Below are 15,225 nucleotides of genomic sequence, written 5' to 3'. Positions count from 1 at the left end.
CTCAGAAGGCAGAGGCAAGAGGATCACAAATTTGAAACCAACCTCAGCAACTTGGTGAGATCTGATCCTTAAAGTATTCAGGGCCATACTTTGGGTTCTCATGCTGTGGGCCATGATGGCAGATCCTGGCAGAAGATAGCTATATTTTCATCTGCCATGTGACACTTCCCAGAGGACCTCACCATACTGAGCTGGTGCCAGTATCATGCCCTTAAAGTCTCCAGAACAGTTTTATGAATGAACCTCTTCTTAAGTAGTCTGCCTGAGGTATTTCCTTATAGCATCAAAAACTAATGGAGTCCAAGTTGGGTTCACAGGACTTAGGCAAAGCCTAGTTAAAATCACCAAGTATTAGAGGAATCTCTTCAAAGTGAAATTTGTCCATTCTTTAGCCGAGGGTGTGAGGATCCTCGATGTGGTGGGAGCACTAGTGGTGAGTTCTGGCCTCCCCCAGGCAGCCCCTGTGGCCAGAGGCCCCTCAGTCCTTCCAGACCCTCACGGTACCAACCCATAGCTCTCACTTAGGCTCAACATGGGTTTTGCAGCAGCATTTTAGAAACAGGCTGGGGCCAGGAGGTCGGCCAAGGAGCTCATGAATAGTCCCCACAGGACCTGTGTTCTCTGCAGCTAATGGTCTAGCATAGGGGGACTGTCACCTTGGCCAGTAATCAACCAGCCCACCAGTTGGTAGAGGGCAGTGAAACTGCGGCCACTCTACATCCCCCCATCAGTATAAGAATCTTCTGAGCAGATGAGCGTGGCCTGAGTTATGAGGTATCACTGAAAAGAAGTAGGGCTTTTGCCTCATTTTTGCCATAGAGCATGAGAATGTGGGCCAGAGAGGCCAGGTTGGTACCTGTTACTCAGATGGGTGGTGTGAAGCCTCCAGGTCACCAAGCTTGAAGCTCCTGCTTCATATCTTGCTCACATTGTCACATCATCTTAAATGCTTCTTTAAATGTGTGGTGTTTCTTAAATGTGTGGTGATGCACACCTGCAATCCCAGCTACTTGGGAGGGTGAGGTAGGGTATAGCAGGTTTGAGGCCAGCCTGGGCAACTTAGCGAAGCCCTGTGTCAGAATTCTCAAAAGGGCTGAGGGTGTATCTCTGGTGGAACACCTCTGGTTTTAATCTGTAGTCCCTTAAGTCAGAGGATGCTCCTTTGGCTGGGCAGGAGGGCCACCGCTGAAGAGCTCCTCAGGCACACGAGGCATCCTGTGTTTCAGCAGCCTGTGCTCCTGACTAGTGCTGAGTTTCAGGCTGGCCAAGTGTGGGGGGTCACTCCAAATGCACGCCAAATTAAGTCCTGATGCACCACGGGGATCGGAAAGATCACAGCAGTCTGGCGGGGTAGTGCTGTGACTGGGGATTAGGTCTTTTCCCTGGCTCAGATGATAAAGTGTGGCCCCTGGAGTGGCCCTGGGAGTGGCCCTGGGAGTAGGCGGCACCCAGAGGGGTTGAGCTACACTCACTAGTTCACTTGGAATCCTTGCCCTTGCCTCATTTGAATGTCTTCTTCCCAATAAAAGGGTTCAGTAAGTGCTAGTTCTACTTGCTCTGGCACACTCTGGCTCTCCCCTGCCCCCGCCCCTGCTCTCTCTCTCTTTCCACGGACCCCTAAGGTCAGAGGAGCTGTCACAGGACCCAAAGAAAAAGGCATTTCTGTCTCTGTGTTTATGTGGTGCAGCCCAGTTCCCCTGGAGCGACCTGAGTGTACGGTCGGGAAACGCAACAGCAGAGCCCCACTCCACAGGGCCTAGCACTGCAGCAGTTGTGTCCGCCGAAAACTAAAAAATAAATATTAAAAAATTCTCTCTCTCTCTAAAAAAAAAGAAAAGAAATGAGCCACCCACTGTTTAGCTCACAGAGGGTGACAGTGAACTGCTGAATGTGGAGGGTCCCACCAGGCCCTTTGAGGGGCCCATTGTAGCTTTGTGGGCCTCGGCCCCAGGTGTGTGCCAGCACCTCCTCCAGAGCTGGCTAAAGAGATCACTGCCTACCATCCTGTGCGTGCAAAGCCTCCAGGAAGCAGGCAGGCATGGTGGCACATCCCCGTAACCCCAGCTGTTGTGGAGGCTAGACAGGATGATTGCAGCCCTAGAGTTCCAGACCACTTGGAACAACAGAGCAAGTTTCTGTCTCAAAAACATAAAGGAAAAATGACTGGCCCCACCCCCAGAACTCGGGGACTGGGATGTGCCCACGTGTGAGCAATTTCTAGCCAGTTCCCCACAGCTGCTGCTCCTACTGGCTCTGCACTCCTGGCAGCCACTGCTTTGGCTGGCCAGCACCTCTTGGACCTGCCAAGTCCCACTGGCCTCCTACAAGCACTCCGGGTCCAGCTCTGAAGCCCCACCCTCCACGTTTTCATTAACTTGAGACCTCCCAGGCAGGCACGCCCTCATCTCCACTCAAAGGCCAGTGTGAGAAGCCCAAGTGAGCCAGGGCTTCAGGCCTCAGTGTTGACAAGTAGCGTGTGACGGGGAACCTTCCTTTCCTACCTCCCACAGATTCCTGGGGATGGTACTACAGAGCAGGGCGTGGGGACCAAACCTGGACTTGTGGGTCAGGCTGCTTTTGGCAGTGAACTTCCTTCTCCCACCCAGCACATACCCTGCCCTGGGGATTGAGCCCCAGCCCAGCCCTTTTACGAAAACATTAAGACAGGGCTGGGGATATAGCTCAGTTGATAAATGCTGGCCTCACATGCACAAGGCCCTGGGTTCAATCCCCAGCACCACAGACACAGAAATAAAATCAAAACAAAACAAAAAACCATTAAGACAGGGTCTTGGGGCTGGGGTTGTGGCTTAGTGGTAGAGTGCTTGCCTAGCGTGTGTGAAGCACTAGGTTTGAGCCTCAACACCACATAAAAAATAAATAAAATTAAGATATCGTGTCCATCTACAACTAAAAAAAAAAAAAAAAAAACCACCACAGGGTCTGGCTAAGTTGCCAAGGCTGGCCTCAAACTTGTATCCTCCTCCATGGTGTCAAACTGATACAAGCTCCTCTACAGACCTTGGGAAGGAAAGAGGTGTCTATGAACAGTGGCCAGATTTACAAAACCATTAGCTCCCAATGGGGTGTCCTGTGAGGTGGGTGAGGATAGAGAGCGTTCACCCTGGCTGTTCTTGCCCTGGGGCTTGAGGGACTCTGGTCTCAAGCTGTTCCGGGTCCAGGCACATTCCAATGGCTCAAGCTGCCCCCCAACCATGGAGGACCGCACCACACAGGACAGCTGTGGGTCCTCAGTACTCAGCAGAGGACGGCACGATTGCTGGACGCAGCATTGACTTCAAGACATCCGACAGAATTGACTGCTGGGGGAAATCAGGGTGGAGAAAACAGGGTCCTGGGAGGCCTGGGTGCTGAACCAAATTCAGGTTTTCCCTTCACACAGAGAGACCAACCCCACCTGTGGGAGGTAGGTGGCCTCAGAAGCTCTCTCTGACCTTCACCTCTTCAGTGGATCATCTGCCCTGGACTGACGTAGGTCCAGCCCTCGATCCCCAGAGATGCTGGGAGAGAAGGGCAAGTTGGGAAAGGAAGGTGGTGAGATGAGCTCCCTGAGGTGCGCAGTCTGAGCTGTGCTCCTGGACGACCACGGCCGCCCCTCTAGTGTCTGCTTTTGTCCCCTACCCAGGCTTTGCACACATTCAGTTCAGGGGACTCCTCTCTGCCAGGGTTAAGGACAGGAATTCAGACTTGGCTGCATCTGGCCATGGCTGGGAGGCCCCACACAGCCCCTCCACAGGCACTGGAACAGAGGTGTGCCTCTTGGATGCCAGGAGGGAGGGGCCAGCAGAGGAGGGTTCAAGCATCACATAAGACCCAGAACCGGAACAGCTGTGATTTTGTCCTGCACTAGAGGAAGCCCCAAAGGGGACTGCCCCAAAGCCTCCCAAGATGGCAATAGTTGAGAAGCCAAAGCAGCACTGAACACCAGGGTGATCTGTCCAAAGCACATTTGGGGGAACTCAGTGCTGCAGCTCATCCTGGAGATAGCAAGAAAAGGGGTCCTCTGCCTGTGTCTGCAGCCAGGGGAGGTTCAAGGTGCTCCAACTTTCGGCGAGGACACAGTGGGGGGCTGGGAGACCCCATGGGTACCCTGCATTTCCTACTCCCTCCAGACCCTGGATTTCCACGTGGACACCATGGGGCAACCAACAAGCCAGTACAAACAGCCCCCAAGGGATGCTGCACAGGGCATGGTGGCACACCTGTGATCCCAGAGACTTGGGAACTCAGGCAGGAGGATCTCAAGTTCAGGGCTGGTTTGGGCAACCGAGACCATGTCTTAAAACTTTTTTTTTTTTTTAAAGGCCTGGGGATACAGCTCAGTGGTAGAGAATCCCTAGGTTCAATCCCAGTACCGTACCCCAAAAGTGGCAATGCCACCACCAGCCTGCCAGCAGGAGTACTCACGCAAAGACCAGGCCCCAGGCTGATACAGGCAAGCAGTGCCAACTGCTGCACAGAAAGCAAGGAGAGGGGCTGGGGATGTGGCTCAAGTGGTAGCGCGCTTGCCTGGCATGCGTGCGGCCCAGGTTCAATCCTCAGCACCACATACCAACAAAGATGTTGTGTCTGCCGTGAACTAAAAAAATAAATAAATAAATATTAAAAAAAAGAAAAAAGAAAGCAAGGAGAGCAGAAAATCCGCCAGACACCGGGCAGAGAGCCAGCCCCCAGACAGCCTGGCCCAGCCTGGCCTAGGTGTGGGGAGCAAGATTCTGTTAAGGTCTCTGAGAGAGGAAGGCTTAAGGAACCAGAGAGGAGATAGAGTGCCTAATCCAAGACAGTGGCTATAAGAGGGCCCATCACATACATTAAGCAGAAGGTCACACTGCTTCCTGTAGACTCGGAAGCCTGTGTCTTCCACAGGACTGTGCCTGGCACTAGCGTCCTGATGCAAACTAGGAAATCCGGTGGCAAACGGTATGACTTGTGCTTCTCTGGACTGCCCCAGGCTATCAGTGCTGCCAGGTGTATCTCCAAACAGAGCCACCCACTCCTAATCACCCTTACATGGTATGGGGATACCAGTGAGTTGTCACAAGGTGGCAAAACCACTCAAGAAGGCAATAGCCCAATTTCCAAGAAAATAAAACTTTAATACAAATAAACTTCGTTCTGGAAAATGCAAGCCGTGGAAGGGCGACACAGGACCAATGCAGCTCATCCTGGAGATAGCAAGAAAAGGGGTCCCTGCCTTCTCAAGTTCTCCTGGGCCAACACGGCCTCTGCTGAGCTCTCTGAACCACTTCTCCAGGGGCAGACAGGGAGGTGTGCAGCTGGGAAGGACTGCTCACTTCCCAGCAGGGTGCCACAAGGTGCTAGGAAGGAACCCAGGGCCTCACATATGCTAGGCAAACACTCTGAGCCACATCCTCAGTCCAGACTTGGATTTTACGTCTCTCCCAATACACACCATCTGTAGCTGACAGCCAGGTATTCCCTCCTTGGATGCCAGCAGGAGATTCAAACCTGGCAAGATCCTGCTCCACATGGGAGCTCTCACCAGTCCTGCTCTCTAATCAGAGTCTGGGCCCTCTCTCGAGGCCAACCCCATTTCCCAAAGACCTATTATGTGGCTCAGAAACATGCTCCCACTCTCCTGACACATGGACAGTCATCTGTCTCCAAACCATAGCTGAGCTGGGGCTCCCCCGCCTCTGTGAGGAGCATTAAGTGGGCTGGGGTCCTGATCCTTACAGACTCTGTAAGGTGGTCTAGGCGCTGCCTGTCAGCCCTGCCCCAGGGTCTGCCTGCTACTTGCTCAGGATGGCCCCTGCCTGTGTGGTGCTGATGAATCCACCAGAGCCTCTTAAACTCTGAGCTGACCTGATTCAGCAGTTTCAATGAGAAACAGGTGTTTAGAGGCAGGTCATGGGATTGGGCCCACCCTTAAGTGGCCCTGGGTTATCTCAGTCTGGACTGTTGTATTTCAGAATGAAGCTAGGCTCAGGAGCACAATGAGACCTGGCTCACTGGCTGGGTCTGAACCAGGTACCAGCGCCAATCTAGGGATCAATCCTGTGATCCACCCCGCTGGTGGTCAATACTGAAAGGACAGTCCTTAGGGGGAAGAACAAGAAAAGACCTAAAAAGACTCTCCTGCAAGGCCAGCCGGCATGCAGGCCTGTCCAGAGAAATCCGTCTGTGTGGCCTGCTTCTGCCTAGGTGCAGCTTTCAGGGTTCACATAGGCTCTGGATCTCTCCATCATGGCTGTGCTCCAAGTATCCTCTGGGTGTGGCTAGGCAGCTTTGGAGGCAATGTGCTCTGCTTTTGCTGCTGCTGCTTCAGAGCTCTGTAGGCCTGCACAGCCCGATCCCGCTCCTCCTGCATGATTCGTTGCCGGGCCAGCGAGATGGTCAGGGGCTGGGACACATTGCTGGGTATCAAAAGCTTCCTCAGCATCAGTGACTTCTGGCCAGGCTGAGGAAGAGAAGGCAGGCTGAAGTGCAGGCTCAGGAGATGGCAAAGGCCACACCTGGTCCAACAGCTCCAAACCCGGTGTAGAGTCCTAAATGAGGCCCCCCATCAGCCAGCACCCACAGGTCCTGGCTCTCATTCCCGGGAAGCCCTCAGGCAAATCCAGCAACTCCTCCTCTCCATGTACTTGGTCCCCCATACCTGGTCTCTGGTTTCACTCCTCCTGGGCTTGGCGGTCAGCTCTGGGGGCTGCAAGACGACCTCTCCAAACTTTACTGTATCTGGAGAAGCAGAGTGGACAAAGGCCTGCTGCCCACACAACCACCACAGCCTTTGTACCCTGCCCTATCCTATAGGCCAGGACACAGAACATGGGCTTGTTCACTGGCCCGCTCCCTGGCTGTGAACCCCAAAGGAGAGCATGGGCCCACCAAGAGGGCTGGTGCAAAGAGCAGGCCCAGGCCCAGGCCCAGGCCCACCCTGTTGGGAGCACCGTGGACATGGCCACTTGGGAAGCAATACCTTGCAGCAGCTCCTGCTCCAGCCTATCTGCTGCCCTTGCCTCCTTCTTCTGCCGGGCTTTGTCCAGTCGTCGTCTCTGGAAACTGGGAAGAAAGCAGGATGCTGCAGAGTTCCTAACCTCTCAGTCTGCCTGAGAATACAGAGGGCACCCCGTCCTTGAGGGGGGTGCCTGGTGGCAGAGCTGAGACCTAACCCCAGATGGCCACTCCTCGCTCCCATTCCCCTCCTCGCCTCCAATCCACAGTCACCAACAGAGCCTGTTTTGCACCCACCAGGCCTCTCAGGGATTTCAACAGTGGTTCTCAGCCACAAGGAATCTTGACCATGTCTGCAGACATTATGGATTGTCATATTGTTTGGGGGTGGGGATAGGGACACTGCTGAACACCCTACAATGCACAGGACAGCAGCTCTGAAGAGAACCATGAGTGTCAGCTATGCTGTTAGGTCCAAAAGACAGAAAGTGGCAACATCAGACAAAGCACCTCATCGTGACCCTGAATTTATGGCTTCAGAACAGTTGTGTAGATCACTGAAGCTTCAGGCTGTATCTGGGCTGTTTTCTGTGATGAAATTTTTTTTTGGCTAAAGTGACTACAAGAATCATGAGAATTCAGAAGCAGAAAAACTCTACAAAGCCAGAAACAATCTAACTACCCTTTGTAGCTTTTGGAGAAGACTCAAACAGATGTGACTTGCTGGATATGGTGATGCAGGCCCTGCTGCAGTCCCAGCTACTCAGAAGGCAAGGCAGGAGGAGCCCTTGGGCTCACAAATTTAAGACCAGCCAAAAACAAAGGTGGTCCTCCTCGTACCAGCAAAGAGGGAAAATAGACAGCTACAGAAATATTTTCTTAACTTCAACAAAAGCTGGAGTTGGTTCATTTGGAAAAGCTATGGTTATACCTCTCACAGGCAGGTGTGGGGTGGGGGAGCTGGCCCTGGACCTGGCCTGGCTATTGGACCCCTCTGATGCTTTTCCAGAGAAAGGTAAAGATAAAGCAAAGATCTTAGAGTCCAGAGTCCTCTCCCCCAGGTTAAGAAATTGCCATGACCAGGGCTTTAACTCCTGAAATTATGGTCAGGTGGGCAGGGGCTGACCTTGGCAATGAAGCGCTGCCACTGCAGAACAATTGTTGGAACCCATAGCCCCGCCTCCCTGGTGCCTCCAGGTGACCCTGACCCCACCATCCCTCAACTCACGATTTCTTCCGATCAGACTTCTCCTTCTTGGAAGCCACCTGCACTTCTGGATGACGGCTGGCCTGATTCTTACTGAGGAACATCACATGCTGGGCTTCCTGCTCCATGCGCTGGATATAAGCCCCATCAGACTCCCCCTTCCTCTGCTTGAACTTAGGGACAACAATGTCTGGCTCTGTTCCCCTTGCTTCCTTCTCTAAAGTCCTCCTGAAGGCCACCTGAGCTGAGGACAAAGGGAGACACCAGAGGAGCATGGCATGAGGGTCAGGAGGCTCAGGCTCACTTCACCTTCCAAGGTCACAGGAAGGGAAAACAGCCAGAAGACCTGAAATGCCCAGCTTGGCCATCCCTAGGAATGCAACCCCATAGCCTGCTGGAACAGGTCAGACCGCACCACAGCACAGGTCCTCCTCCCAGGCCCTGCCCCAGAGCACTGCGTCTGGGGGAATTTCCTGACTGCAAGGCTCACACCTACTTGGGACAGCTGGGCGACCTCAGTCCTAAAGCCTGTCGCCACCCAGCAGGGGCCTCTACATACCCTCCTTTCTCCTCTTCTTGTTGCTGAGAGGGTTTTTCATCTCCTGTCGGCTCCTCATAATCTCTCGAAGCCGGAAAGGGATTTCCTGTTCATCCTGGTTCTTGGGCTTGCAATTTACCACCTTCTCTCCTTTGCTGGGAAGGAGAATCCGGGGGTGAGACCCGCACCAGGAGCAGCCTAAGCAGAATCAAAGAAAGGGAGGCCGGGCCTGTGGAAGGAGTGGCCCGGCCACCGGGAGAGAGCCCACGCTCCCACCCCGCCGAGGCTGTCCGGTGTGGAAGGCCCACAGCCGGCCTCGGAGCGGGAACGAGGCCCGTGCGAACTCATCCGACGGACGTTCCCGGAGCCGAGCCCAGCCGGCACCCAGGACCCCGGCCCGGCCGCCAGGGGGCGCGCGTGAAAGCTCGCTGACTGGGTCCCCTCCCGCGACTCGGCACCCACCCACGCTGCCCCGGCCGCAAGGCCGAGCGCTGCTGCTGCTGCCCGCGCCGCCGCGTCTGCGGCCGCCCTCGACCGCCAAACCTCGCCGACCCCGCTAAAGCCGCGGCTCGGCGTTCCGCTGCTCCCTCCATCGCTGCTCCTGGCACTTAACGAGTGAAGCCACTTCCGCTCTCCTTACAGCCCCGCCCCACGAGCACCTCTTCCGCTTCCTGCGCGCAATCCCACGCTCATTGGAGCGGCGCGGCTTCCTGGTGCGCTGGGATTGGCCCGCGCGGCCGCCGCTCACGTCTCAGCCCGGCCGCCGCAATGCTGCTTTGGAGCGTAGCGCCCGGAGGTCGCTCGCTGAGCGTCACCGTCCGCCGCTGGGCAAGTACCGGCGGGCGGGCGGGCAAATGGGACCGAGGGTTCTGGCGGGGGCCGGCCGCGGAGCCCCCCGCCCCGGTCTGGAGAGGCCTGTTAGCCGTCCCGCGCGTCTGCTGAGCGCCCGCTGTTTGGAGCCCTCTGGGTCCTGGGGCTTGGCGAGGGGGAGCTGAGGCGCCTCGCAGGAGGAGCTAGTAAACGGGTGTAGACTGCCCACGTAGGGTGCCAGGCAGTGACCTGGGCCTCGGGAGGAGACCGACCGAGGGCTGGGGCGGTGGAGCGGGGAGGCCGCCCGTGGGGCCCCGAGGACAGGATGACCGAGAGCCAGGCTTCTCGGGTGGCAGAAACCGACTGATCAGGACGTTCTATCAGGAGGGGCACGGCACACGGGTTGAAGGAGGAGAGGCATCCGTGTGGCCAGGAGCTTGGGGTCTCCCCATTCCAGTCCAGGACTTCTCAGCTAGTGGTCTGAGCTGGGGTCACCACCCCTCCCCTGCCCTGTCTACTGGAGCGCACACCCGGTGCGGATCTCTGAGCTCAGTCCTCACACCAACCATTCTGTCAGGCTTAGGTATGGGAACACTGAGTCTAGAAAGGTGAAATAATTTGTCTGAGGTCATGCAGAAAGTGGGGAAGTTAAGGACATGGAGCCAGGAAAGTGACAGGAAAGCTGAAAGCCCCCCAGACCTGGGGACAGTGAGGCCTGACCAGCTTCCTGCACAGTCATGCTTCTCTGCATCCACAGGGTGTGGGCTGCATCCTTCACAGGCGCCATGCCCGAGTGGGAGCCAATGATGGCCACAGAAAGCTGGAGACCGGCCTTGTGGAGGGGGGCTCCCAAGCATGTGCAGAAGACACCAAACAGCCCAAGGCCTCCCTACTCCTTGGGGGCCCCTCAGGACCCCCATACTCTCTGCCACCTGAACTCCAGCTTCCCACAAACTGCTGCATGAGTGGCTGCCCCAACTGTGTGTGGGTAGAGTATGCAGAGGCCCTGCTGCGGCATTACCAGGATGGTGGGGAGCGGGCCCTGGCTGCCCTGGAGGAGCACGTGGCCGATGAGAACCTCAAGGCCTTCCTCAGGATGGAAATCCAGCTCCGCACACGAGGTGGGGACTGAGCCAGCCTGGCCAAGACACCCTTACCCTGGACAGAGGCCAGTCCATCCGCTTCTGCCCAGGAAGCAGCAGTGATTGTTGTTCACACCTCCTGTCTGGGTTTGATGTATCTGACGGGCTCAGGAGGAACTCTTTTATTGACTTTATCTGAGAATAAATAAAATCTCTCCAGTGGTTGAACAAGAGACTTTTGTATTTTTCCTAAGGCCTACATTGCCTTCTCAAAGAAAGCAGATGCAATCAGGTATGTTGGTGCCCACCTGTAATCCCAGCCACTTGGGAGGCTGAGGCGGGAGCATCAAAAGTTCAAGACAGCATGGGCAATTTAGCAAGGTCCTGTCTCAAAAGAAAAAACAAAGAGTTGGGGTTTCGGCCCAGTGGTGAGTATCCTGGGATTGTCCCAGTGCTGCAAACAGAAGAAGAAAGCAGTGTGTATGTGTTGGTACTGCACCTCTGCCAAGCAACACAGGCCTTCCAGCATGCAGGGGTAAGAAAAGACCCCATCAACTTGAGTGCCCAAGTGACAGGCTCCCTCTGAGTTCCAGCATCCCCCAAGTCCTGCTGAAGGCCAACTCTGGTTAACACTACAAGTGCAGCAGCAGAAGGGCCACTTGGGCTTGTGAGGGACTGTGATCAAATCCTTGCAGGCAGCCCATCCCTCCATCCACTCTTAGTCCCCTGCTGGGTCCTACCAGGTAGAGACTGTGGACACCCACAGGAGCCTGAGCTCTGCTTGGAACTAGTCCTTCCAAATCCACTAGGTTGAGGCTGCCAAAGTAGTTGGGAGGCCTGGGGCATTAGTTCCAATGCCAGCTGCCTGGCACCAGCCTGGTTCTTAGCCACAATCCTAGCCATTGGACTTTGGCCCATGTATAGGGGTTGATCTTGGGGTCCTAACTGACCATTTCCCTCCCCATTCCATAGAACTTTCCCCACCCCAACCTCTCCCACCAGCAGTTCCAATTTCCATGTTGCCAGTGGCCAGGTTAGAACTGGGCTTGAGTGTCTATGCTTATCATTTAGGGAAAGCTGGGATTATACAGTAGCTGCACAGAAGGAAGTCTTTTCCATATCCCAGCTTCATATAGGAATCTGTGGCAATAGGACTGTGAGGCCACAAGGTGGGGTGCCTCACTAGAGGGTGATTAGACACTGTGGGTTCAGGCTATTGTCTTGAACAGCTGATGCACACCATCCAATAGCACTGAGTCCTTGCTGGACTTGAGAAACGTGAGTGCAACGACTATTAGATCCTAAACTTGGCAAATATGTGGTCTAACCCAGACCTTATATGAAATGAGAAATGGCCCAGAAAAAGAAACAAGTTGCCCAGAAACAGGGCAGTGCTGTGGGATTTGGTGGCCCTACAGTAGTGCACAACATAGAGGGGGTTGTCTCCAAAATAGAGACAAAAGAAATCTTCTGGGGCTGGAGATGTGGCTCAGCGGTAGCGCGCTCGCCTGGCATGCGTGCGGCCCGGGTTCGATCCTCAGCACCACATACCAACAAAGATGTTGTGTCCGCCGAGAACTAAAAAGTAAATGTTAAAAATTCTCTCTCTCCTCTCTCACTCTCTCTTTAAAAAAAAAAAAAAAAAAGAAAGAAGAAAGAAATCTTCTGCTGGGCACAGTGGCCCATGCCTGTAATCCCAGCCACTGAGGAAGCTGAGGCAGGAGAATGGCAAGTTCAGCCTGGACAACTTGGCAAGACCCCGTTTCAAAATAAAAAAAACAAAGGCTGGGGTTGTGGCTCAGTGGTAGAGCACTTGCCTGCCATGCATGAGGCACTGGGTTTGATCCCCAGCACCACATACAAATAAACAAAATAAAGGTATTGTGTCCATCTACAACTAAAAAAAAAATATTTAAAAAAGAAAAAATAAGGCTTGAGATATAGCTCAGTAGTAAAGCACTTGCCTGGCACAAGGCCCTGGGTTGGATACCAAGTACTAAAAAAAAAAAAGTGTTTGGAGGGTGAAATGGCATGGTGGTGCTTGCCTATAGTCCCGTCTACTCAGGAGGCTGAAAAAATAATGACTGGACTGAGAGGTAGTAGCACATATATATGTATATATCTATTGAATGATGAGGTCTTTTTTATTTTTCACTGTGCACACATGTAAGTATGAGTACATACGTCCTACCCTGCAGGTTATACAAAACCAGCCTCATTCTGGAATTACAGTGGTGGTCTAGTCAGACCACACAGTGAGATATCCCCAAAGAGAAGTCACTGGCCTTGCCCCTCACAGTGAGGCCAGCCCTCTCCTGGAGAACTGGCTCCAACATTGTCTTCATCTTTCCATCTACAGGTACCTACCTGCTGGGCATCTGTGAAGTGCCTAGCACTGGACTGGCCCCCGGGACTAGTAGAAATCCACCTGGCCTGCTCCACTCCAGTGTGAAGACAAAAGATAACAAAAACCATCCAAATAAGCACAAGATGTTTGAGGAAGGACAGTTCTAGCCAAAACAGGCATCTGGTCCAGCTTGAGGGGCTGCCCTGAGAAGTGACCCTGGGCACAGAGATCCAGAGGCCCAGCAAGAAGCACCAGGGGAAGGGGAGAGGCACAGGAACTGCATCACCCAGGAGTAGGGCAGTGATCCTGGGTCAAGAGGCAGGAGTAAAGGGTAAGACCAAAGAAGTGGAGACAGGCCAGGCCAGGTCACATAGGCATTGGGGGCCTGAGCCAGATCCAGAGCCATCTGTAAGACAGGCAGGTGGCATTTGGAGGTGGAGTCTCACCCATAGGCTACTCAGGACCACACTTCGCCTCCTGGTCTCTGGCCATCTTTTAGGCCCTTAACTGCTCCTAAGTGCCTCTGTCCACCCCTGGTATCCTGGGCAGGATCTCTTTCTCAGGGCTCCAGGCTCATTAGTGGGTGTCAGAGAGAGGAGTCTTAATCCGATCAAAGGCAGGAGGATAAGTGGATGGACAAGCACCCTGCTGAGCCAGGTTCAGCCCTGGCACCTGTGGCTCCCTGAGACCTGACCGACCGGCACCTGGTGAGTACTGACACACCCAGCTGCTTTTCCTGGCAATCAGGCATCTGCCCATCGGCCCTGGGGTCGGGAGAGATGATGGGCCTTCACCCGCATGGCTGAGGTCTGTGTCTTCAGGAGTCACCCCCCTTTCCCCTTGTCCTTCAGAGAGGATACCCACCAATGTCAAATGGTGGTGCCAGTGTTCCTGAGTCCAGTGATGGTCTGGGAGCTGCAGTTCCCATGTGACCAACCAGCTGGCTGGCACCAACCACAGCCTAAGCCGCCTGGGGCCACTCAGACAGCATTGCCATGGGAACAGCATTTGATAGTTGGAGATCCCTTTGGGCCCAGAGCTGCCCATGGCCTGGGCTGGAGAGGTGGTCTGACTGGGCCTGTGCTGTCTGGAAAGTGAGGGATGGGTACCACAAAGGTGACGCAACCAGAATCACCAGGCTTCTGAGCCCTGGTTTCTCCCAGGCTGGTGCTGGCCCCAGGGACAAGGCCTCGTGGAGGGAAAGTAGGGCCCCTGGGATTGGGTGGACCCTGCCATGCCCTCACAGCAAGGCCATGGTCAGTCTTAGCCCTAGAGCTCCAGAAAGCAGCCAGCAGTAGCCCAAGGCTGCAGTCAGGTACCCCAACCCAAAAGATGGGGGAGCAGGAAAGGGGACCCCATAAGGTAGTCCCTGGGGCATCTGGGGTCATGGGCAGTGTCCTCTGTCTGTGCCACGTGCACAGCCTCAGCTCCTCTGGCCCTGTGTGGGGCTTTGCAGTTCCCTGGGAGATTAGGAGTTTCTCTCTGGTGCTAATAGGCTTAGAGAAAGCCAAGGTGCCCCTGGCCAAGGTCACTGGGGCCTGGATAGCAGCTCTGGGGAGGGGTATCATCAGCCTTCAAGGACATCGTTCATCAAGGCACAGCAGCAGAGGCCAGCTCAGCCACACCAGAGCCAGGGCGACACTGACCCAGAGGAGGCCCCTAGCCAGTGGAAGTGGGCCAGCCTCGCTGAGCTGGTGAGGCCTCGGCTTGTCCCTCCATGTAATAGAGCCAGGAGGTGCGGGATCTGGTTCTGAGATGGCCCCTTCTCCAAGGGAACCCCTGTCCTCCCATTTTGTGAGCCATTGTTTATCAGCTCCCTGTCACAACCCCAAGGACTGACAATAAACACAGAAAAAGCCCACAGGTGACCCTAGTCAGTCACGGGTTCGCATTGACAAATCAGGAATTTGGGCTTACACATGATGTAAAGAAATAAATCAGGGCCTGAGGCACAGAGTGACTGTAGGGTAGGCCTTCCTGAGAGGGAACTGGAGCCCTTGAGGGCAACCTGGAGCAATTTGTCGGAAGGAAAGGCCAGCAGACAGTGTGGCCAGAGCAAAGACTGGTGAGCCTAATGGGAAAGGCTTGGAAGAAGGGCTCATCTGGGTTGCATCCCAGTCCTAGCAGGAGCCCCCAAAGGCCTTCAACAGGATGACATGGCTGGATTCAGTCACTGAGCAAAGGGGAGGGACACAGGCCTCGAGTGTCTCTAGAGCCACCTGCAGAGACCAAGGCAGTAAGGGGTCCTGGTTTGGGACATGGAGGGTCCAGGAGGATGGACTGGTTGTGGGGGTTGGATGAGCAA

At 54.7% G+C, this 15,225-nt stretch overlaps 2 protein-coding genes across 2 annotated transcripts; one reads left to right on the top strand and one right to left on the bottom strand.

Moving 5' to 3' along the window:
* Positions 1 to 5,110: 5,110 nt before the first annotated feature.
* On the bottom strand, positions 5,111 to 9,296 carry Ccdc137 (coiled-coil domain containing 137). The gene is made up of 6 exons (XM_026410776.1): positions 9,144 to 9,296; positions 8,703 to 8,836; positions 8,165 to 8,387; positions 6,962 to 7,044; positions 6,641 to 6,720; positions 5,111 to 6,442 (listed from the first exon to the last, which is right to left on the bottom strand). The coding sequence occupies exons 1-6, from the start codon at positions 9,272 to 9,274 to the stop codon at positions 6,227 to 6,229; spliced, it is 867 nt and encodes a 288-aa protein (XP_026266561.1). The 5' UTR covers positions 9,275 to 9,296; the 3' UTR covers positions 5,111 to 6,226.
* Positions 9,297 to 9,388: 92 nt separating this feature from the next.
* Oxld1 (oxidoreductase like domain containing 1) lies at positions 9,389 to 10,806 on the top strand. The gene is made up of 2 exons (XM_026410777.2): positions 9,389 to 9,509; positions 10,249 to 10,806. The coding sequence occupies exons 1-2, from the start codon at positions 9,450 to 9,452 to the stop codon at positions 10,621 to 10,623; spliced, it is 435 nt and encodes a 144-aa protein (XP_026266562.1). The 5' UTR covers positions 9,389 to 9,449; the 3' UTR covers positions 10,624 to 10,806.
* The last annotated feature ends 4,419 nt before the right edge of the window (positions 10,807 to 15,225 follow it).

This window comes from Urocitellus parryii, chromosome 7 (assembly GCF_045843805.1).
Source record: "Urocitellus parryii isolate mUroPar1 chromosome 7, mUroPar1.hap1, whole genome shotgun sequence".
Lineage (NCBI taxonomy): Eukaryota > Metazoa > Chordata > Mammalia > Rodentia > Sciuridae > Urocitellus > Urocitellus parryii.
Note: the sequence above shows the minus strand (reverse complement) of the source record. Positions and strands in the feature narration are given on the sequence as shown.